Genomic DNA, 18095 nt, shown 5'->3' with positions numbered 1-18095 from the left:
AAACACCCTCTGAAGAGGTGGTTGGGTTGGGGAGGTGCCAGCACACACCGGATTTGGCTGACACCGTGCGCTTGAGGAACCGGCTGAACGCTGTCTATGCATCAACTTTTTGACTCGGTTCTTCGTTCGATGGCTCCGGTGTTCTTCTTCCATGATCTTCTCTATCGTTTCGGTTTCTTCCCAAACCCATCCACAGCGTGGTGGTCTCATCCCATTCTAGTATCTAGTGGTTTTTCACCGCTGTTTTCACCATTACAGTCTGCGTTCTGTGCCATTACAACTAGTGACGAAGTTCGGATCAAATCCCAGCAAAGAGCCAACAAGGCAAATTTGTTGATACATAGGGTTGAAATTCTATTCTCTCTCGTTGTTGGCTATAGCATTTTTATTGGGCTAAGGGAGGTGCGGCCCATGTTGATCACAACTAAGCTCCGCCCCTAATTACAACCCGCAGCCACGCCAACTATTATAGGATTATTGCTCATACTCCATCCTTATTGTCCTCCAACATCATAGCAAAAGCAGCGTCACCGTCGCCTTACCTTGTCAGCGTTGCCAAATCGGCATGCGATCGACAACAAGTTTTCCTTTAAGGCTGCCACCGCTCCTTGAGAAATCCTGCACCCATGAACCCCAATCTTCACTATAGTTAGGAAAGATAACCTCCGATGGTATAAATAACAATCATACAAGTGTTATATATGGATACCCTTTAGCATTAGAATCTCTGTGATATGAACCCGGTAGTATAAGTATTGAATTCCTAGGTGTAGATGTAAATGAAGGTTTCAAATTCAATCTCCAATATGGGTGGGGTTCCGAAGACAAGAAGACGGGTGGCTGATCCAGCACGCGCGCTTACAAGCAAGATCTAAACAAAATCTGAGTGTTCCTAGTGGTGGCTATGGTGTATAAGAACGTGGGAGGACGACCACAAGGGTGTTGGGGTCGTCCTCCAATCCTAGGACGCGTCCCTAATGGACCCAACTTAATACACGGCCCATTGAGCTAAAATAAAGCGACGCAACTGTAACAGCCTGGTTGCTTAAACGGTGTTTTAATCGTAAGAGCAAGTCCTTTGTGCTTAAAGAAACGCTTTGGCAACTTTTAGGCAAAGTCCAAGCTTTGGGGCTCTCTATTTAGAGGTTTCCAATGTCATCTTGAGCTGAGCCCTATACCAAAGTTTTTGAGCTTCGGGACCTTAACAACTTTGCTTTAAGAAGTAAGTTTGAAATCTGCCCCGAAAGCCTTCAAATCCAGGTCAAAGTTCCCTAGTTTGGTCAACTCAGCCGTTTTTAGCCATTCCAGCTAAGTCTGGAGATCAGCCCGACTGGGTTTATCTTTGGAAATTTGAGCGGAACATCAAGAAACCCCTTTATAGAAATTGGAGAGCTAAGTTCCTACAACAACCTTGCTAATTGGACCTTGGTCCAATTCACCTCCGAAGCTTCCCAAATCTGCAGCTCAAATCAGCCCCGACCACTGAAAACCAGCCAAACCGCCGTTTTTCCCTAAGTCCCGGAAACCGGCGTTCCTCCAAACTTTGGAGCTTTGAATCTCCAAATCCACCACGTTTTTGAACTCTGTCAAATTACAAGAGTTGGACCTTGGTCTGTGTACTACAACTCTTGTAAAGGGAGTCAACGTGGTGCAGTTTGAAAATCGGGAGATCAAGAGGCTTGAAGATGGGCCCGGCAAAGGATCTCGCGGATCCGTCGGCTAGACAGCGCCAGAGCGCGCGTGCGCCGCGCGCCAGAGCGCCGCCACCGCGTGGCGTGACCTCGCTGGTGAGTGCCGCCTCGCCCAGTCGCCGACCGCGACAAGATGGGTCGACGCGCCTCGCTCCCCAGTCGCGCGCGACGACGACCCGCAATCCTCCGCTCTATCCCGTCTCGTCTCGCCCGAGGCCTCGCCGGCCGCGCCAGGCGCACTGCCCGCAGCTCCACTATCGCCCCGACCACTCTGCGACCGAAGACCGGTCGCTGCCGTGCCGGTACCGCCTCGCCTCCCGCGCGCATCCGTCTTACCCGGATCCCCGGCTGCGCGCCCCAACGCCTTTCGGCCCTCCTGTCACACCCCAGCCACGCTGCCCGCGCACACCCCGTGACGCTACCGTCTCCGCCAACCGCCGCGCAGGCAGTGACAACTCCTTCCCCCACCTCACCAGTAGCGTGCCTCGGCAGAGCCGCTAGTCCCGCGCATGCTCGTGTCACACCGCTCGCCCTGTCACCTCGCCTGCAGCGCCCTCGCCTGCAATGCCCTTCCCTCCCTCCTGTCCGCCAATGCCGCCGTCGCCATCGATGGCCGCGACAGCACGCGCCCACCCTTCTCCGGCTCACCGGCGCATGCCTTCGCCCAGTAACCAGCGTGACGCGACCCCACGCTCGCGTAGACCAAGCAGATCCGCGTGCCCAGCAAACCCGCTTTGCCCCCAGCCCCAAATCCTTACTGCCCAACCAATTCAAGATTGCGTCCGAGCTCGCCAATAGAGGCGCCGACCAATCGCCGCCGCGACAGAGCACTTCTTTCTTCCTTGATCTTACCCTCTCACTCGCTCGAGCTCATTTCCTTCCTCCGAGCACTTCCGCACATCTATAAAAGGGTACCGAAGCCTCTTACCGGAGTTCCCTTCGCCGCCACCGCCTTGCCGCACTACCTGCTCTGTTCTTCTCCATCGCACTCGCCGCCGCACACTCCTCTGCTTCGCGCTCAAGTGCCACCGCCTGAGCTCTCTGTGGAGCTCCCCGTTCTGCCCAACACCGCGCCTTGCCGACCCCACCAGCCACTTTGCCATCCTTTCGCGCAGCTCTAGAGCTTGCTTGTTGTCCACAAGAAACACCACCGCCGCCGAAACACCATCATTCCTCGTTCCGCCTCGGCTTGTTTCTTCCCGACCCCGAGACCTCGTCAGTAGGATCGTAGGTGAGCTGCCGACCCCCTTCCAGCTCGCCCGACCCTGTCCGCCTCACCCGAGTGCTGTCCGCCTCACCCAAGGGCCTCGGTTGTGTATTTTTCTTTTGATCGAGGGTATCTGTGTAAAATTCTGAGGACTTCTTTGTGTAAATATGAGGATCCCGGTGTAGTTATTCCTTAAGTCTAAGGGTCAGATCGTAAGTTTTTCCCGATCCGACTCTTTTAACTCGTTTTAAATCGACAGAAGCTTGGAAATTTCATCTTAAATCGAGAAAAATCGAAAAAATGTGAAATCACTTTGGTTGGAATCCTCGTTCTGAGTAGAATCCAATAAAGTGGGTTTCGCACCTTTTTCCTATAGTTTTGCTACAATTTTTGGGTTAAATCCTTGCAAGTGCTGTTGAAATCACCGTCTAAGTGTCTTACCCTTGCATTGCATTTCGTGTAGAGCTGAACCTCGTCGACGGCACGTACGAGCTTTACCCAGCGTTGGAAGACGAAGCCATAGCTGAGCCGCTGTCTGCAGGAGTCGAGCCCGTGCACACCGAGGGCCAGTTAGCTACCGCCCCGCTTGTAGGCAAGCCCCAAAGCATAACCCAGTTTTTCTAAACTTGTGCATGCCTTCTGTTGTTATGTGTGTGCATTTACGTTCCAGGAGGTGATTGAAACCGTAGATGCATGACTTAGATTCCCCTTGATTTGAACACTAGTATGATAGGCCGAGTAGCTGCTTCCTTAAATAGGACTCGATAAAAGTCAAGTGATCTCCTGTCACTCGCGAGTTATAGGAGTTGCTTGCTTCTTTTTGCTACAACTATAAGGACGATGGACGGGGCAGGGCTCTGTGAACTATTTTGGTGGTCGGTAGATTGCCCCGCCTGTCTACAAGAAATTGGGTTAAGGTCGGAAAGTGATGGTGTTTGTGATCAAGTGTTTGAAAGTACTAATCTCATACCTAGTACGGGATGGGGAAGCCTAGTACCTGATTGAACCGGCAAGTGGCTTATACCCCTGCTGTCCTTGGAACGTAGTTCCCATGGTGCATCATGTGGGTGTAAGTGCGGTCACAGTACGGTAGAGACCGGGACTGTGGAGCATTGCATGCCAAAGGCGGTTTGGACCTGACACATGCCTGGGAATTGATGGGGACGGCTGACAAATAAAGCGACCCTTTGTGGTGCGCGGATGTCGTGAGATTAGGTTCACCATGTATGGTTAAGAAATTCGAATCGATTCGTCTGCCTCTCACAGTTTGGGACTGCTTGATCGCTATGCTACACTGAGTAAGAATGGAAGATGATGGTGATCTAATTTTTTACTTGTTTAATTGCTCGGAAACCATTGCTTGTTTAGTATAGCTGCTAACTTAGATTGGTAAATGAACATAGAACTTGTGGCTAAAATATTAAAAGTAAGGATCTACTGTAGTCGCTTTTGGCAAAATAAACCCCTCAGCCAAAAAGCCTTGCATGTTTAGAAGTTGGTGGATTAGAACCACCCATCGGTTAAGTCTTGTTGAGCATAGTTGCTCAGCCTTGCTTGTGGCACATCTTTCAGGTGATGTTGAAGCCCCTAAGTTTTCTGCTTGTGACACTTGGACTCCCCAGCTTCCTCCTGGGTGGACGGTCGAGTGGGATCCCTCCTCGGACGGTAAGGACGGGACTCATTGATGTCATGATCGGCCTCGTCGTGACGTCCGACTTTGGTATTAGCTTCCGTTTGTTTATTTCCGCTGCTTAAGAACTCTACAAACTTTGTTTGAATTGCGAACCTGGTGTTGTAATAAATTAATGTACTCGTTTAATTTGGATGACCTATTGTATTCTTTATAACCACTCACCTTCGTGTGAGCTATGCTTTCTCGGTCCTGTGTAGTGGTTTATCAGATGAAATCCGACGGACTGCCAAGTTAACTTGATTAAAGCACATGACCGCGTGTCAGGTGACTTAATTGTGTTTTAGCTAAGTTAATTAGGGCGGTTCCACCACAGCAACACCTTGGACAGAAAAACCTCTTGGTAGTAATTTGATCATTGCGGCCGCCTCAGAATAGATATGGACATGAGTCTGGATCCATATGAAAATAGACTTCATAAGGATTCCACAAAATACTTGAATGCCCCAATCTGAGTCCGTATGCGACTGTGGTAACCGTCATAAGTTGGTGTTATTCTGCAGTCCGAATCCAGCCTGCGTGAATCCTTTTCCCTTTCGGTCTTCTCCCTGGTTTCTAAGCAAAACAAGAGTGCACGTGTCTCCATGGTCTTAATATGATGGACATGAACTCAAGAGTGTACTTACTTGATGGTTGAGTTGACGAGAACGAGCGCGAGTAATGGGACCAGAAAATGGTGCTTGTGTTGGCGTGGATGTATTGTTGGTGTTGATGTCCTCCTCATCCTCCCCTTCTTGCATTTAAGTTGTCCTCGACTCAACCTCTTCCAAATACGGCTTTAAATCTGCAATGTTAAAGGTGGGACTAACCCCAAAATCTGCAGGCAAATCTAGCATATATGCATTGTCATTAATTTTCTCTAGTACTTTAAATGGTCCATCAGCCCGAGGCAACAATTTAGATTTTTGCAATTCAGAAAACCTTTCTTTTATCAAATGCAACCAAATTAAATCTCCATGTTCAAACTTTAGTTCCTTTCTACCTTATCACCAGCAAACTTATTTAGTATTCATACGCTCTATATTTTCTTTAGTTGTTTCATGCATTTTTAACATCAATTCAGCATGCTTAGTAGCATCAAAATTTAGTTTTTCAGAAGATAGCAAAGACATTAAATCAATAGGAGCACGAGGCAACAAACCATAAACAATATAAAACGGGCATATCTTTGTAGTAGAATGCAGCGAGGGATTATAAGCAAATTCAATATGAGGCAAACAATCTTCCCACATCTTAATGTTCTTCTTTAAACAGCCCTAAACACAGTAGACAAAGTTCTATTCACAACTTCAGTTTGACCATCAGTTTGGGGATGATATGTAGTAGAAAATAAAAGCTTAGTCCCCAATTTTGCTCATAAACTCTTCCAAAAATGACTAAAAAATTTAGCATCACGATCAGAATCAATTGTGTTGGGCACACCATACAAACGAACAATTTCTCGAAAGAACAAATCAACAATATGAGTAGCATCATCAATTTTATAACATGGTATGAAATGTGTCATCTTAGAAAATCTATCAACAACCACAAACACACTATCATGTCCCTTCCTAGTCCTTGGCAATCCCAACACAAAATCCATAGAAATATCTTCCCAAGCAGCACTAGGAACAGGTAGAGGCAAATACAAATCGTGTGGATTTAACCGTGACTTAGCCTTTTGACATGTCGTGCAACGAGCAACAAATCTCTCCACATCTATTCTCATCTTTGACCAAAATAAATGACCAACAAGTATGTTCTCCGTTTTCTTTGCTCCAAAATACCCCATCAAGCCACCTCCATGCGCTTCTTGCAACAACAACAAACGAACGAAACTAACTGGAATGCATAGCTTGTTAGCTCTAAACACAAACCCATCACTAACGATGAATTTGTTCCATCCTTTCCCATCTTTACAATGCAGCAACACATATTTAAATCAACATCATGAACACATTGGTCTTTAACTGTTTCTTATCCAAAGATTTTGTAATCAAGTTGATTCAACAAGGTATATCTTCTAGACAAAGCATCAGTAATGATATTCTCTTTCCCTTTCTTGTGCTTAATAATATAAGGAAAAGATTCAATAAATTTAACAAAATGAATGACAACATTTTCTATCGCCATCTTTTATCTTGATGAACTCCACTAAAACTAAACTGCCTCTAAAAGGTGTTCACCTAGTATAGTAGGTTCTCTCTTACGCAAGAAACTGAGGTTGCAATTTGCATCGACTGCCTGTAGTCAGTGGTGACCTCGACACGCACCTTGCTGTATGGTTGCCTTTACCGTGCTCCCCATCAATCCTCCAATTGCGTGTGTCCTCCACCACTCAGCAACTATTCCCTTATAGTCTAGTGTTGGTTCATACTAATTGTCATTGTTTCTCGTGCTAACCGTTGCCGTCAGCCATCCCCTATCCACACTCACATTCATGTCCAACTCCCAAGCGGCCGTGATCTAAATTGTAATATGCACCAATGTATCTTGTCATCAAACATCAACCATTAGCCACCGCCATAATAAATTTTAGAGAGCACATAATAACCCTTAGAGAGCAAAAGAAAAACAATAGGATAGTGAGGGAGTCTAGGTGTGGGCCCATGGATGAAATTAAGTTATCCGTCCATTACGAAACCGCTACGTGCACGCAGATAGAATTACATTCGTGCTTCTTCGCGTTTGCCAAATAATTTTTATTTATGCTAACAAGGGTGCGTTTGGTAGAGCTCCCAGAGCTGATTCTCTGTTGAATTCAACAGAAGCTCTACCAAATAGTTTTTCAAAGAGAAATGATTCTCTGCTAATTCTGTAAAGTGATTCTTTGAAATGAACTGAGAGGCTGGGAGCTGGAAAAAATAACTTCTCCTAATCGTGCGAAGTGATTCTCCATCTTAATTTTAAAAGTTTATACTAGGGAATCAAAGAAAATCACTTTCAACCACAGAATCACTTCTCTCAGAGAATCAGCTCCCTTAGAGAATCAAAATCAGATGAAGCTCTACCAAATAAATCCTAATTTTTTATTTCTATTTCCTTCCCGATTAACATCGAGCATGCGCTGTAGAAGTGATCGCTTCCAAATGTAAGCATGCCTCTCGGCAGCTGGACCGCGTTTAGCACGTAAACCGTATATGAAGTTGGATTTTTGGGAACGAGATCCTCTCTTCCTTTGATCCCTCTACATGCTATGTGAGCTCAAATACAAAGGAAGCTCGTGTGTGCCATGTGAGCTCAAATACAACGGTGGCTCGTGTGGCAGTGACTCGTTTAACGTTAGAGGAACCTCGTTTCATTGGCGACAATCAGACGATTCAGACCAGCTTTTACGCCCGAGGCTAGTAACGTCAATTCCCACACCCAGCCCAAACTCCGAAGCAGGAAACGAAACTGCCGCAACCGTCCCATCGTCACCCGCTACCGTCTACCACCAGCTTATGACAACCGGGGGCAGCATCGAATCTGTCCCCACACGTCATGGTCTCGTCACGCCAATCCGTGACCCGAGCCGGCAGCGGCAGGTGTGTAGAGCGGAGCGCGGTCCCCGGAGGAGCTGCGGCGAGTCCTTCACAATCTCTGACACGCCCGACCGCCTCCGTCCCGTCGCCTCCTCGCCGCCGCGACGAGACGAGACGACCCTACAAATACGCCCGCCCACTTCGGCCGCGTCAGCCGCCGCCACTTCCCGGATCCCGATGCCCCGCACCCAGATTCCATCCCCCTGTCGCGCTGCTACCCTGTTCCTAATCCCAGCTCGGGGCCTCTGACGGGGGGGCCGAGGCGCCAAACCCCCCGCCCCTAGGGTTTGGGGGCGGATCGATCCGGCTAGGGTTCGGCCGGAGCTGCTCCAATGGCGGATCGGGAGGAGGACGAGGAGCTCCAGATGGCGCTCCGCATGAGCCTCCAGGGCTCCCCACCGGCGCAGCCCGAGCCCAAGCGCAGCAAGCCGCCGCCACCGCCCCCCGCCGCGGAGTTGTCGCCGGAGGCGGAGGCCCGCCGGAAGCAGCGCGAGCTCATGGCCGCCGCCGCCGAGAAGCGCCTCCGCGCGGCCGCCGTCTCGGTGGCGCGCTCTTCTCCGCCGCCGCAGCAGGCGGTGGTGGAGCCAGCCCCCGCCCCCTCCCCTGAGGCCGCCGAAGAGGAGAAGGCGGACCCGGAACCGACCGGCATATCTATGGAGGAAGCGGAGGAGGTGGAGGTGGCGGAGGGGGAAGGGGAAGAGGAAGAGGAAGAGGGAGGGGAGGAGTTGCCTCCAGATGTCGCTGAGCAGCTGTGGGCAATGGTGTTCGGCGCAGGGGTTTCGAAGGCCGTTTTGGCGCAGTGGAGCAATCAGGGCATCAGGTGAGTTCCTTTGGGTGTGACTTTCCCTTTCGTATGCGTGTAAGCTATGCCTTGGTGTGCGTGTAGATATGGCTTTTGGCGAGAGGCATTAGCAGCCTTCATCTGGTCGCTGGGGCTAATAAGACTGAATCTTGATCAATATGTCTCTGTTCTGAAGATGTAATCTGCCACAAGACTGCAGTTTGCTTGTTCATGTGATCCATATTTCTGATGGCTGGCATGCCGATGGATGTCTTAGAAACAAGTAGGACAGAGGATTTATAGTGCTAGCAAAAACTAATGGGTTGGGTTTAGGGCTCTGTCATGAAAAGATGATGAGGTGACTATCGTAGAATGTATGGGCAGTAGTTCTTCCTGTGCAGGTCTGTTGATTGAAGGCTGTGTGTATCTGAGTTTCATTATGCTTCTACCATTGGCATGTAGGAATGCTTAACTGCACTAAAGTCTAGTCCGTAAATTTCGACCTGTTTAGTGTAATCGGCGGAGAACAGAGGTGTTGCATGTCAATAATGACTCCCATGCATTGCTGAAATATGAGGCACACATTTTATCTAGTATCACTGCAAGTACAGGGCGTGCACGCGCGAACGTAACAATGTACTGCTTTGCCCTTATTTATTGTTCTCCGCATCCGGTATTGTTCCTAGTATCCATCATTTCGTTAAATAAGGCAATTAGTCAGTTGGTTCCCTGATTTTGCTAGCTTCCTTTCTTTATCTGGAAATTGGTTCAACCACTTATTCCATTTATTTAATAGTTTGTCCAGTATTGCTGCAAATACAGGGCGGGCGTGTGAATGTAGCACTGTTTTAACTGCTTTGCCCTTATTTATTGTCCTCTGCATCCATTATTTATAGTTAATATATACCAGTATAAACAGCAATTACGTTGGATGGTTCCATTGTTTTGTTAGCCTCCTTTCCTTATATGGAAATTAATTTCTTTTTTCAGTATGTAGTCAACTACTTAGTCAGCGCATGAGCTGCTATTAGTTTAATATGTCTAGTATCGCTGAAAATACAGGGCGTGCATGCGAATGTAACACTGTTTTACTGCGTTGCCCTTATTTGTTGTTCTCAGCGTCCGGTACATATGGTTAGTATGTTCCAGTATCCCTCCTACCATTAGAAAAGGCATTTGCGTAGGATGGTTCCATTATTTCGTTAGCCTCCTTTACTTATCTGGAAATTGGTTACTGTTTGCAGTAGTAGTCAACTACTTATTCAATTATGAGTTGCATCTAGTTTGATTGTCCTTTTTTGAGTATGATTCTTGGAGCACAAGGTGTGCTCTGTAGTTCCTGACATGGTGCTGGAGCCTAGCAAGCTGAAACTGACATGTTAAAGGCAGCTCTGTTAGTATTTTTGAAGATCAGAGCAACTGCGTTTTACAAAGTAGCATGTTAACTTTCTGCACTGTCTGTTGGTGACATTTTTATCCAAGTACCAACATTTACAATCTTGTGCCATTTGTTGTATGTGGCTCTGTGCACAAAGTTGCTTGGATATAAAAACAATGCCAAACACATTATGCCTTTCACTGCAGACCTGAATGCTACAGGTAGTCTTATTTTTGTTTAAATGCTCACAGGTTTAGCTCCGACTCAGAAACAACTATGGGACTTGTACAACATGAAGGAGGTCCCTGCGGTGTTTTAGCAACCGTACAGGTACGACTTTCCTTGCTTTTCCTGATAGTAAAATTCACGAGTGGCTCATAGAATTTTTCTTCGGTGACATCTAGACCCCTAAACTTTTAAAATGCAGATCATGGTCCTAAACTTATTAAGTGTGTCACATGATTCCAAATACTTGCTTATGTGCCATGCCTCAAGAACGGTAACTCAGCATGAACATAGGCTGGTACTTGCTAATTAGGGAGATTTGGACCTCGAGTGGCACACTTAACAAGTTGACGGACCCAAATCTGCATTTTTCAAGGACCAGGCACAAGTTTCAGGACCACCAGTTCACCACCGCATTTTACTCTTTCATAATTCCAGTTGGGTTTCAGCTCTAGCCTACCCCAACTTGCTTGGGGCTGAAAGGCTTTGATGTGTGATGTATGGTATAATTCTAACTATTTGTGTGTAGTCTGTGGCATATATTGGGATGGAAAAACTTCCCATTTCCCAATGTTCTTCTCACTATGACTTAAACTGGGTGCTTGTTACTATATTCAGTTTGTACCATGTGTTCTCTATGCTATTTCTTTTATATGGGAAACTTAAGTCATGTAATGCATTCTAAATTTCTGAAACCGGTAGCTAGTAATATTCCCCTTCGCCAACTGGAAGCTGCAATAACAAAACCATTTGAGTGAACGACCTAAACATTCACAATGGTATAATCCTCATTCGACCCTTTAGTTCCATTGGGGATTGGCATGGCTTGCAGCTGTCCATCCCGTCGTGCTCGAACAGCTTCTTCACGTAGGTGCTCTGCCGGAGGGTGATGCTGTGCTCTCCCTACTCTACCTCAATTCCGAGGTAGTAGATGAGCAATCCCAGATTGCTCATCCGGAACAGTGCCGTCATCTCCTTCTTGAAGTCCTCGATGTGCTGCCGTTCCGAGCCGATGAGGATTAGATCGTCGACGGACACACTAACGATCAAATTCCTGTGCTTCTTCTGCCGGGTGTAGAGTGCGTGTTCTGTCGCGCACTTGGTGAAGCCAAGAGACACGAGGCTGGCGTCCAGCTTTGTGTTCCACGCGCGCGGTGCCTGCCGCAGGCCGTAGAGCGCCTTGTGCAGGCGGAGCACCTTGTGCTCCTCGCTGGTGACGATGAATCCTGGTGGCTGCTGCACGTGCACTTCCTCCACGAGCTCTCCATTGAGGAAAGCGGACTTCACGTCCATGTGGTGCACCTCCCAGTCCTTGGTCGCCGCGAGCGCGAGCAGGAGGCGCATGGACTCCATTCACGCCACCAGAGCCAAGACTTCCTCGAAGTCAATTCCCTCCCGCTGCACGAAGCCCTTCGCCACCACCCGTGCCTTGTGCTTCACCACATTGCCGCGCTTGTCGTGCTTCACCTTGAACACCCACTTGAGCCCAATTGGCCGGCAATTTGCCGGCGGATCAACAAGTTCCCATGTTTTGTTGTCTTGGATCGAGTCCATCTCCTCGATCATCGCCCGCTGTAACCGATGATCTTGTTTTGCTTCCTTGAACGTGGCCGGCTCCTCTGCGCTGCCCAAGTGCAGCTCTTGCTCCTCCAGCTCGCGTGTCACCAAGCCGGGAGCATCTGCGTCGCCGATGTAGTTGTCCAAGGAGCGAAATTGTAGTGGCTCGCTGTCGTAGCTGGCGTCAACGTGCGGGGACACCACGGGCGGTGGAGTGACGAATTGTGCCCCTCCGATGGGTGTCGCTGGTGCAGCGGCTCCGTTCACCTACCCTCTACGCCTTCCCCTTCTCCTAGAGCAGGGGATCCTCCTCCTGGGGAAGGCGGCGGCGTGGCTTCCCCTGTTCCCAGAACAAGGGAGGCTCCTCCTTGATCCGCCGCCGTTGCTCCTTCCTCGCCGCCGGTGTGGTGCTCCTCGTACTCGATGGTGAAGTGGCTCCCTCCACCGCTCACCATCTCTTCTCCGCTGGACTCCCATTCCCAGCTAGCTACCTTGTCGAAGACCACGACCTGCAGCGCCTGCGGATCATAGAGCCTGTAGGCCTTGCTCCCTTGTTTGTAGCCCAGGAACACCATTGGCGTGCTCCTGTCATTAAGCTTCTTCAGCCCCGGCCTTGTCACCTTCACGTGCCTGACATAGCCGAAGGTTCGGAGGAAGGAGACGTCGGGCTTGCGCCCGTGCCATGCCTCGAATGGTGTCATCCCCTTTAAGCTCTTCGTCGATGAGCAGTTCAAGATGAACATCGCCGTGCTCACCGCCTTGCCCCAGAACACGGTCGGCATCTTCTTGGCCTTGAGCATGCTCCGCACCATCCCAACGATCGTCTGGTTCCTTCTCTCCACCACGCCATTCTGCCGAGGAGAATATGGCGCAGTGAGGTGGCATTGGACGCCTTGCTCTGCGTAGTAGAGTCCAAACTCGATGGAGTTGAACTCCCTGCCGCGATCCGTCCTCAGCACGCGCAGCTTCTTCCCTGTCTCTGCCTCGATGCGCACCTTGGAGTGCTTGATCGCCATCACCGCCTCGTCTTTGCTCGTCAACAGATGTAGCCACATGAAGCGGCTGCAACCATCCACCAGGAGGAGGAAGAAGCGCCGTCCGCCGTGCGTCACCGGCGTAATTGGCCCACAAAGATCTCCGTGGACCAACTCCAGGAGATCCTCGGCGCGGAAGTTCGTCGTCTTCGGGAACGTGTTCCTCCTCTGCTTCCCGGCGAGGCAGCTGTCGCACAGCTCCTCGGCGCGCTCGATCCTGGGCAGGCCGCGCACCATCTCCTGGCGCACCATCTGTGCTAGCGTGTTGAAGCTCAGGTGCCCGAAGCGGGCATGCCAGAGCCACGCCTGGTCGTCGTGATGCGCCGCTAGGCAAATGGGCCGCCCAATCTTGAGGTCCAGCATGTAGAGGCGGTTGGCGGAGTGGTTGACTTTGGCGAGGAGTCGATGGTCGCGGTCGTGAATTTGCAAAACGCCGCCGTCGATCAGCACTTGGCAGCCTCGCTCGTCGAGCTAGCCAATGCTGACGATGTTGCTCCGCAGCTTTGGGATGAAGTAGACGTCAGTGAGGGCGCGGTGCTCGCCGTTCCGACACTTGAAGATGATGGTGTCGCGCCCGCGGATCTCCACGCGCGAGCCATCGCCAAACTTCACTATTCTGACGATGCCCGTGTCGATGCCCGTGACGACCCACAGGAACTTGGCGACGGCCTCCTCCTCGGTGATGGGGTGATGGTGTTGCCCAACGACGCCAGCTGGCTCACCATGGTCGTGAGCCGGAGCGCGAAGTCTTCGACAGCCTTGTCGTCGCGGAATATGATCGCCTTGTACTCGCGGCGAAGCTGCTGCGCCTTTGCCTTCCGCACGCGGTCGTTGCCGAGGCGCATCGTCTTGAGGCTGTCCCAAGCCTCCTTCGCTGTGTCCTTGGAGCCAAGCACGACGGAGAATTCCGACGGCACGCCCTTCAGGATGGCCTCCATGGCCATCTGGTCCTCCTGCTCATCGTCCGTGCTGATGCTCACGGACTTCCAAAGGCCCCTGGCCTTCATCATCACCTCCCACTCCGCGTAGTTGTTGCGGGTGAGGATGGGTACTGCACGCCGCTGATGTCCCGCACTGTCTTCTTCACCATGTATGTCGCCCCGCGACGCTACGGTGACAGAGACAGCCGGCGCCCAACAGAGGCAGCCCGCCCTCGCCCTCGCTCAGCCATTGCCGCTGCTGATCACTCAACCGCGGCTCTGATGCCACTTGTTGGCAATGGCCAAGGTGAGTTCCCTGAACTCAGCCTCACTCACACACACAAGCTGAGGGTAGAAGGAGATAGAGAACAGAGCACACACACACAGTTTCAATTTTTGGTGCTGCTGTACTGAATTGCTGCAGCTGCTCTTCTATCTCTCTTATAGAGCCTAAAGTCAAACTAGAGTACACAATGGTATGAGTGAAACTACCAACTACAAAGCTAACTATCTATTTCGTCACCTTTTGTGAAATTCCTTTTGCTCTCTGCAAGCTTAACATTTCTGATGGTAACTTTTAATTGGTTTGCAGGCTTATGTCCTTAAATATCTTCTGTTTTTCTCTGATGACTTGAGGAACCCAGAGGTCAGTAACCCACTGTATACTCTGGGACAAAGACACTTTTATCAGAGTTCTTTTGCTGCGGGGGATGATTTTTCGTCTCTGACTGATGGTAGAAAGACAAGGTGCTTTTTTGCTCCTTATAAATGGCGCTGATGTCAGTATTTATTGTCACTATTATCTGCTCAATGTTTTCTATGAGCCACTATTCTTATTTCATACTTATGGATCTGCTGATATATCTGCATTTTGAATTCAATGATGCACCCAATTTTTGAAATAGTACAGTATACTGTGAGTCTGTGATAGCTCCATTGTACCAACTAATGCTATAATTCCATACAGCACACTTCTAAAATCACTAGACATTTATTTATACTTACAGTAACACCACCCTGTACATATTTATTCATTGGATACTGATTTCACTTCTATGTTGTACTACGTAATATTGTACACTCCATAGGATATACATGAATGTACTCTACAAAAGTATTTTTCTTTAGACTAAAATAACTGTTATTGACCTTGTTTTTTTTTGTAGAGCATTGGTTCATGCTATGGTGGAGATTCTATTTTTATGTGGAACTGGGAAAAGAGCTGTTGTAGCATCCATTGCACGTGTCAATCGTGGAGTAAGTGGATGTGGTAGTATTCAGTTGTTTATAAGATTTGAGATACATGGATGTGGCTAATGCTCTTATGAAACTTGCTGCAGAAAACCAATGCAGTTTTGGAAGGTCTTTCTGTTGAATCAGCAACGGATCTGCAGAAAATTCTTAGAACAAGTACATTTACCTCAAGGAAGGATGCATTTGACATCCTTTTGGCTAACATTCCTTTGTTTGAAAGTCGATTGGGAGCCATGCTATTTCTTATATCTGCTTTGCTCTCGCGCGGATTGGTATGTGCTTGGTGAACGAACTAATGGCTAATGCATGTTGATAAGAGTAAATCATGGTTCCATATTATGGTTAAAGTTGCTAATGGAGTAGTATTACACCAGAACAACAAATGAATTGCTAGAGCTGATGTTTTGGAATTTATTTAATAATATGAGTTCAAAATATCATTATCTACTTGGTGGGTGCTTTTGGGATTCTTTTTGGGTGTTATATGCAGTTCATACCTTCTGGATGGCTATTGGCTAGTTATTCATTTTTGTAGAGAAAGATGAAACAAATGGTTCCAAGTTATGCTTCCCTCCTGACTCCTTAGTTTCAGTAGAAAACAAAGTTTGTCATTTGTTTAAGTGTCAACTGACTTGTTTCTCAAAGCATGTCAACACTTTCTTCATTTTCTTACCATGCATAGTTGTTCTCCTAATACAGGAATATATCCAGGCAGACAGGGATGATCCAAGCCAGCCATTGGTCACCGCTCCATTTGGCCATGCTTCACAGGTATAGATATCATTGTCATAAACATATTTGATATTTCTTTACCAGATTAGACATGCCGTAGCAGTTAATAGTGTGGCCACTCTTGGATATGTCACTGGTAGATGTGATACAAAATTTAAGATTTTATTTGTTTGTACTATGTGTGTTACGATATAGCGAACATAGATTCTCTATGTAGTTCCACATTTTGCATAATTAATACAATTTTGGTCGAATAACTAATAAGATACATCTACTTTTATATTTTTCAGGAAATTGTGAATTTATTACTTTGTGGAGAGGCTGTTCCAAATGTATTTGATGGCAAGATGGACCTTGGTGGTGGCATGTCCTTGAAGGGCATACCAAACAATGTTGAAGTCGGGTTTCTTACCCTCCTCGAATCACTAAATTTGTGCAAGGTTGGTCAGTACCTGAAGTGCCCAAAGTGGCCGATATGGGTTGTGGGAAGTGAAAGCCACTACACTGTCCTTTTCGCCCTAAACCCCAACGTTCAAGAGGAAAATGAGCTGGAAGAGCGCGAATCCAGAATAAGGCGGGCTTTTGATGCACAAGATCAAAGTGGAGGTGGAGGCTTTATCAGCATCGAGGGCTTCCAACAAGTTCTCAGGGATACTGACATAAATTTTCCTTCAGATAAGCTTGAGGACCTATGTAATGCTGGCATTATAGTATGGAGTGAATTCTGGCAGGCATTGCTGCAGTTGGATAAAAGGGCCGGAGGCATGAAGGATCCAACTGGCCTTATGGGGAAGAAGCAATTTAACATCTTCCACTTCAATGGAATTGCCAAGTCTGTGCTGAATGGGAATGCAAGTGCAGGTGGCTCAGTTCCTATACAGAGACCCAGGTTATGCAAGCTAAATGTCACTGTTCCCCCAAGGTGGAATCAGGATGAGTATCTAGCCGATGTTGTAAGTGCATCAACCAGCAGCAGTAAGGATGACAATATTCTTTCTCTAGCTCCGCCAGTTCAGACATCTCAGCACGCGCCATTAGTGGACTGCATTAGGACACGGTGGCCGCGAGCAGTTTGTAGCTGGGCTGGAGATATGCCAAGTATTGTCTGACACAGTGAACCTTGTGCCAGTCACTCTAGCTATATTGCTCATAATCCCATTCAGAAGAATCTACTCAGAGCAGGCTGCTTGAGCTTCCAGGACTGTTCATGCCCTGCGATAAGGAGGAAGATGGGCTGGTGTTGTAATTGCTCCGAGTTGATGAGTATAAGGTTTTGTTCTTTGAAATGAGTGATATTTTGATGTGTGTTTTTATCAGGTACCTGAATATTCTTTTTTCCTTCTGTTGACATTAGATGTATACTTGATTTATGAATATGTTTCAGGCTTGGGGTAATTCTTTTCTGTACACAGATAGTTTTGTTAAGTTTTCATTTATCTGACACATTGCGTTGCCCCTTTCATGCCGTTGTGCTAATGAGTAAACGAGGATTACACTGTTAATAATATCTTATCATACCGTTGCCCCTTCCAATGTTGTACTTGGTTGTCAGTTTGAATTTGCTAATGCAATGCAAGTAGGTTCAGCATCATAAGGTTTATGTGTTTATATTAACTATAAGAAATATTTTCATAATATATAATTCACATATTGAAAACTATTCAAATTTCTAGGATTTTAATGGTAAAAAATAAAGAAGGTTTGACTTAATTGAACTATTCTGTTATTTTCTTTGAAAAAGTAATGGAACTAATTCTTGTATATATGCGAATCTTGTAAATTACTTTACCGGGCAAGTTAGAAGAAAAATAGTTAAGCCTTCATAAAAAAACGTCAATTGGCTTCCATGTTAGTTTTTATAGATTATATGCGTGTCCAAAACACCTCTCCAAGATGCACTATGATATTGAAATTTCACACCATGTGTATGGCCTAGATTTTGAAAAATATGAACATTGTTCTTTAAAGTTGCAAAAAAAAAAAAGAAACATGACAAGTCCATAGTTCATGTCTTTGATATATTTGTAGAACTTATGGGGGAGTTCTTCACTTGAAATATACATGGTGTGAAATTCGTTAAGCAAAATGTTACGAAAGATCATATTTATTATGGACAGATT

General features: G+C 47.5%; 1 protein-coding gene across 1 annotated transcript; it reads left to right on the top strand.

Moving 5' to 3' along the window:
* Positions 1-8136: 8136 nt before the first annotated feature.
* LOC101782622 (ubiquitin carboxyl-terminal hydrolase MINDY-3) lies at positions 8137-17482 on the top strand. Its single transcript, XM_012847841.2, has 7 exons — positions 8137-8914; positions 10505-10583; positions 14582-14736; positions 15156-15246; positions 15330-15515; positions 15943-16014; positions 16266-17482. The coding sequence occupies exons 1-7, from the start codon at positions 8427-8429 to the stop codon at positions 17082-17084; spliced, it is 1890 nt and encodes a 629-aa protein (XP_012703295.1). The 5' UTR covers positions 8137-8426; the 3' UTR covers positions 17085-17482.
* The last annotated feature ends 613 nt before the right edge of the window (positions 17483-18095 follow it).

The sequence above is a fragment of the Setaria italica genome, chromosome VII, assembly GCF_000263155.2.
Source record: "Setaria italica strain Yugu1 chromosome VII, Setaria_italica_v2.0, whole genome shotgun sequence".
Classification (NCBI taxonomy): Eukaryota; Viridiplantae; Streptophyta; class Magnoliopsida; order Poales; family Poaceae; genus Setaria; species Setaria italica.
This window is presented reverse-complemented; position numbering and strand designations above follow the sequence as displayed.